At 61.2% G+C, this 5,975-nt stretch overlaps 1 protein-coding gene across 1 annotated transcript in view; it reads left to right on the top strand.

The window, feature by feature from the left end:
- BAIAP2 (BAI1-associated protein 2) overlaps nt 1-5,975 on the top strand; it is a 37,094-nt gene that overhangs the window by 29,801 nt on the left and 1,318 nt on the right. Inside the window, exons 6-11 of the mRNA XM_009886825.1 lie at nt 118-270; nt 2,507-2,734; nt 3,957-4,158; nt 4,691-4,892; nt 5,004-5,072; nt 5,289-5,451. Coding sequence (XP_009885127.1) covers nt 118-270; nt 2,507-2,734; nt 3,957-4,158; nt 4,691-4,892; nt 5,004-5,072; nt 5,289-5,451 — 1,017 coding nt within the window. The remainder of the gene's footprint in view (nt 1-117; nt 271-2,506; nt 2,735-3,956; nt 4,159-4,690; nt 4,893-5,003; nt 5,073-5,288; nt 5,452-5,975) is intronic.

Here is a 5,975-nt window from a genome sequence, read left to right as displayed (position 1 = left end):
CAGCCCCACGGCTGCACCGCTGACCCCTCACCGGAGGATGCTGCGGCATCCCCTGCCCTGCGCTCAGTGGGCAAAGTGGTGAAGGCAGTCACCTCTCTGCTCCTCTTTCCGCTCTAGTACATCGAAGCCATCAGCAACAAGCAGGGCGAGCTGGAAAACTATGTCTCCGACGGCTACAAGACGGCTCTCACGGAAGAGAGGAGACGGTTCTGCTTCCTGGTAGAGAAACAGTGCGCGGTAGCGAAGAGCGCGATCACCTACCACGCCAAGGTGAGTCAGCCCCACCGGAGCCGCCGGTCTGCGGGTCCCCGGCTGCCCCGGCACCGGGTGGATGCTCCTGTCCTGAGCCGTTGCCTATAGAGCAGTTTGATAGCCTGAAAGCCACAGCTGGGACAGCCCCTGTGGCTCAGGGGGGCAGAAGGGGGGGAATACACCAGCGGGCGACCCACGGACGAGGTGCCCTGGGAAGCGCACGTGCTCCCAGACTGTGCTCCCCTCCCTCTGGCGAGGGGGCTCGTCTCCCATGGGTGCTGCTCTGCACTTCAAAGCAGCTTTTGGCTGCAGGAGGTAGACGGGACTGACTGTGGTGAGCCCGAGCGCCAGTGTGGCAGTGGTGAGGGCAGAGCCCTCTGGCTCGCCCAGGCGGTGCCAGTCCCTTTGGAGTGCGACTTCACCCACGGGGAAGAGCTGGCGGCGGGTGGATGGGGCTGAGTTCGCCTCTCCTGAGTGTTGTGGTCACCGAGGTCTGAGGGCTCTGCCCCAGCTGAGGCTCATCGGGTTCCTGGTGCATCAGCTGATGATTTGCAAAAGCAGAAGAAATGCAAAGCAGCGACGTTCCTGATCGGAGTCGGAGCAGCGCTGCCCACCTGGCAAGGCTCACTCCGACGCTTGCCTTACCCCCCGGCCTTAGCAAAGATGGAGATTAAAGCAGAGATTAAAAAGCTGCTCCAGACCCCCTCTTGCCCGTTCCCAGGCAGCACAAGTCTCCTGGGCCGGGGGCTGGAGCTGCTGCCTGCCAGCCTGGGGAGCGACGGCCCCCCTGCACTGGTCCAGAGCCGAATCCATCCGGATGAGGACTGGGAAACGCCAGTACTGCTCCCGTTCTGGTTGTTCCCCACCGCCACCCCCCGTCGCTCACAGCACCCATCTGTCACCGCCGCGCTTGGCACCGGCGAGCAGGAGAAGGAGTTTGGATTAGTCAGCGCTGTCCTTGCACTGCGCTGCGGGCTGGATCGATGCTTGGCATATGCGAACTCCTCCTGTAGTGCAGGAGGGGAAAAAATCCCCCCCTAAGGAAAGAGGGAGGTCAGCAGGCACGAGGGTGCAGTGGCGCAGTGGAACCAAAAGCTGCTTGTAGCAGCAGCACACGGAATGTGATTCTGCAAGAGGGACTTTGCAGGTGGCTCGTCCAGAGCGTGGTGGGTGTAGGTGTGACGTGGGCGCTCAGCCCCGCACCAGCCTGGCAGCCAGCGTGGGCTTTGCCGGCTAAAAACTCCGTCCCACTGCTGCCTGCAGCTCCCGCAGGATGCTGGCAGCAGCCGCAGTCTGGGTGGTGAGGCTGCGCCTCGGCTGGAGCCGACACTGGGGAAATGTTCTGGGACTTTGAAATCCACTTTAGAGGGTTTTTGATACGTGGGGACAGAGTTGCCTCCAGATGAGCCCGGTGGTGAAGCCGTGCAGAAGCGTCGGGTCACCCTCTGCCATGCAGTGGTGCTGCGGGGTGAGCCGGCAGGTGAGTAGCCATCAGGTGCACCAGAGCCGCTCCTCGGCATCACGGCGCGTTGTTTAGGCAGGGGGCTGAGGGTCTGCGTGGTGCTTGCTTGGGGAATGACCTCAGGGGGGTTTAGGACATCTCCTCCCTTGGAGAGTCACACGATGGGATGCTCACTCACACGGTGTGGGTGTGTTAGCTCAATAAGGGCAAGTTTAGCTCTGTATTTCTCATTTATTCCCTCCCCCTCTTGGCTCGGAGCACGGCAGTGGATGGCTGCAGGTCCTGCCCACGGGCAGGGAAGAGCTGCGTTTGGTTGATGGGGCCACAGACTATCAGGGCCGAGTGGCCCTAAGCATGAAGCTCATCTGTTAGGACCTGGGTGACAGCACAGAGCGTGGGCTGTGCCCTGCTCATCCTTTGGTCAGGTTTTACTTCTGCGCTTGGTCAAGCGGTGCTGTTCCCCGAGGAGCCCAGCGCTCTGCCCGGCTTCCTACGGCCCCTCTGCTCTTGGAGCTGCCCCAGGGATGTCCCAGAATAAGCTGGGGAGGTGAATTCCCTTTTCCTTCCCTCCTTTCCGTTTTTCCTCACACCTTCCTGGCTCAGCTGCCATCAGAGCCAGGAAGCGGTAAGTCTGTGTTTTACCTCGTCCATGCCACACGCAGAGGAGTTGATCAGCCTTGTGGCCAGGATCAGGCCAGCTCCAGATCCGCGCAGTGCTGCCCAGGCAGGGGTGTGGAGCTGGGTGGCTTTTCTACATCTCTGCCCTCACACCTCGTTTTTTCTCTGTTGCAGGGGAAGGAGATGCTGACACAGAAGCTGCCGCTGTGGCAGCAGTCCTGCTCGGATCCCAACAAGATCCCGGACCGCGCTATACAGCTGATGCAGCAGATGGCTGCCAGCAGCAATGGCACCATTATGCCCAACCCTCTGTCTACATCCAAATCCAACCTCATCATCTCTGACCCCATCCCTGGTGCCAAACCTCTCCCTGTCCCCCCGGAGCTGGCACCTTTCGTAGGAGTAAGTATCTCCGTGGTGGAAGTTGTCCTGCCCTTCTGAGCAAAGCTGGAGGGACGAGCCCAGGCCAGTGTCACCGTTGTCCTCAGCAAGTTGCCTTTTGATGGATTGCCATTGATCATAGAATTATAGAATGGTTTGGGTCGGAAGGGACCTTAAAGACCGTCTCGTTCCACCCCCCCTGCCCTGGGCAGGGCCACCTCCCCCCAGCCCAGGTTGCTCCAAGCCCCGTCCAACCTGGCCTTGAACACCTCCAGGGATGGGGCAGCCACAGCTTCTCGGGGCAACCTGCCCCAGGGGATCACCGCCCCCACAGGAGAGAGTTTCTTCCTAATACCTCATCTAAACCTCCCCTCTTCCAGTTTGAAGCCGTTTCTCCTCATCCTATCACTCCATGCCCTTGTACAAAGTCCCTCCCCAGCTCTCCTGGAGCCCCTTTAGGCACTGGAAGGGGCTCTGAGGTCTCCCCTTTTTGGCCTTCTCTTCCCCAGGCTGAACCCCCCTCTCCCAGCCTGTCCTCCCAGCAGAGGGGCTCCAGCCCTCCCAGCATCTCCGGGGCCTCCTCCGGCCCCGCTCCAACAGCTCCGTGTCCTTCTGCTGGTGGGACCCTCCAAGCTGGAGGCAGCACTGCAGGGGGGTCTCCCCAGAGCAGAGCAGAGGGGCAGAATCACTCCCTTGACCTGTGCAGGGATGGTCCCATGGTGACCCACGCACACGCCACCCTGGGATGCGGGAAGGAGCCTGACATGGGGATGGGCAGCCTGTCCCATCCCGTCCCATCTGGGTTGCTGAGCTCTGGAGGGTCAGGGACCCCGGAGGGATATTTGGGGAAACAGGAGCTGGGCTCACCTGGCTGGGCTGGTTCCAGTCAGCCAAGGTTACCCCAGCAGCTGTGGGAAAAGGTACTTGGAGTAACCCATGGGATGAAAGACCCTTCAGAAAAGAGTTTTCCCTGTGATGTGGGGGCACGAGCTGAGCAGTAGAGCCCAGGAGGGCTTTATCAGGTGCGAGGCAGCTTGAAGCAGTGAAATAGCATAGAGGTGACCCCTCTGCTCCCCCCAGAGCAGTTTGTCTCAGGTGGGGAACTAAACCCCACAGGCTGAAGCTCTGGTCTGCTGTGAACCGCCTTCCCTGGAGCTGTGTCCCGCTGCGGGAACTGTGCCGGGATGCCCTAGTGAAGATGTTCCCCGTCTCCCCCCCTGCCCCTCCTCTCCTCTTTCCGTAGCGCATGTCGGCACAGGAGGCCATGCCGGTGATGAACGGAGTCTCAGGCCCAGACAGTGATGGGTACAACCACTGGTCTGAGATGAAGCCAGCACAGCCCAAATCTTTATCTCCTCCCCAGCCTCAGAAGCAGCTGAGTGACTCTTACTCCAATACACTCCCAGTTCGCAAAAACGTTCCACCGAAAAACAGCTACGCATCAGGTGAGGCTCCATCCTCCGCTCTGGGGGTGCCGTGGTGCCGGCTGTGCCAGACGGTGCTCGTGGGGAGTGTTCGGCAGGGGCCGGTCCCCACTGTGGTGAGCAGGGTCATTGGGGATGCTGGGGATGGCAGGGCAGCCACCAGCAGCATCCCTCCGGCATCAAGTGCCGCTCGTGCCTCTGGACCTGGGGTTAGGAAATGAGTGGGGCCGGGCTGTGCCGTGGGGGTTTGGCTGGGAGAGGTTTGGCTGGGTGGGCTTTCAGCCCCCGGACAGGATTTCCAGGAGGAAGATCGTGAGGACTCTCGCGCAGGGAGGCTGCTCCCTGTGCCCTGGCTGGTGCGCGATGCCGAGAGCAGTGGCCAGATCCTGCCTGGGGTCCTGCTCGTTAAAGGGGAAGGTGCGAGTCGCACACTGAAGGTTTTATCAGCACCTGGGGTAAAATAAGCAAGGTTAGGGACCTGCCCCTACCTGTGCCTGGGTTTGACCGCGGGGGGAAGGACCTGGGGCACTCGGTGGTGTCTCTCTCCCACCAGCCGAAAACAAGACGCTGCCGCGCTCCAGCTCCATGGCCGCAGGGCTCGAGAGGAACGGCAGGACGAGGGTGCAGGCCATTTTCTCTCATGCTGCTGGAGATAACAGCACCCTCCTGAGCTTCAAGGAGGGTGACCTCATCACACTGCTGGTGCCGGAGGCCAGGGACGGCTGGCATTACGGAGAGAGCGAGAAAACAAAAATGTGAGTGCTGTGGCCGTCCCCGTGAACCGCTGCACCCCGGGTGTGCAGCCTCTCCCGGATCCTCCATGGATAAACGTGGGTTTGGCGTCATGCCCTGCCTTTGCCTTTCAGGAGGGGCTGGTTTCCTTTCTCCTACACGCGAGTCCTCGACAGCGATGGCAGCGAGCGGGTCCATGCGAGGTAGGAGCATCGTGCCGGATGGGTCCCTGCACCCTTCCCCAAGCAGGCGTGTGGGCTTGGGGTGGGAATGCTCCGCTTCCCTGGGACACCGTGCATGTCCTCAGGAATAACTCCCAGCACAGGCAGGTGGTAGCAGGCGGTGGGTGGGCAGCCTGGGGGGGGTCCACCCGAGGTGGGCTGGTGCTGATGCCTCTGCTCTGGGTCCCTCTCCCCCAGCCTGCAGCAAGGGAAGAGCAGCAGCACCGGCAACCTGCTGGACAAAGACGACATCGCCATCCCGCCGCCCGACTATGGCATGGCCTCCCAGGCCTTTCCGGCGCAAGGCGTCAACACCTTCAAGCAGAGGCCGTACAGCGTGGCCGTGCCCGCCTTCTCCCAGGTGAGCCTGCGGGGCAGCGGGGGCTTCTCCTGCTTTGGGGGGGATGTTTTATATAAACGGGAGATGCTTGAGCAAAACCCCGGGTGTTGGTCCCTGCTGGAGCCCGGCACGTGGTGACCTGGGTGTCTGCGGCGTCTCTGTCCCGCCTGCGGTTTTAAAGCTGAAGGATGAAATGTGTTAAAGCATCTTCTGGGTCGTGGCGTGGTGTAGACGACGTGGAGGTGCTGCTCTCCAACCTGTGTTCGTTGTTTGTAGGACTACCTAATGCCCTATGGTTGTGCAATTAAAGACTATTCCAGTGGCCTCTGCCAACCACCCTCCGCTCACTACAAGCCTTACACTAGGTCGACAGCTGTAAGTCCGAACGCACGCAATGTTTCCCTTGGGATTTACAGGCAGTTGGCTGTTTTTGCCTGGGAACCCACGTGCCTTGCCCGGGGCCCCGTCTCCTGCTGAGCATCTCTCCTGGGGAGAAGGGACGGGGGGTGCGGGGAGGCGGTGGATGGGGAGGGCCGGCCGGGTTG

This window comes from Charadrius vociferus, unplaced genomic scaffold (genome assembly GCF_000708025.1).
Source record: "Charadrius vociferus isolate BGI_N301 unplaced genomic scaffold, ASM70802v2 scaffold1116, whole genome shotgun sequence".
NCBI classification, from domain to species: domain Eukaryota; kingdom Metazoa; phylum Chordata; class Aves; order Charadriiformes; family Charadriidae; genus Charadrius; species Charadrius vociferus.
The sequence above is the reverse complement of the archived record's forward strand: the minus strand, read 5'-3'. Positions and strand labels throughout refer to the sequence as shown.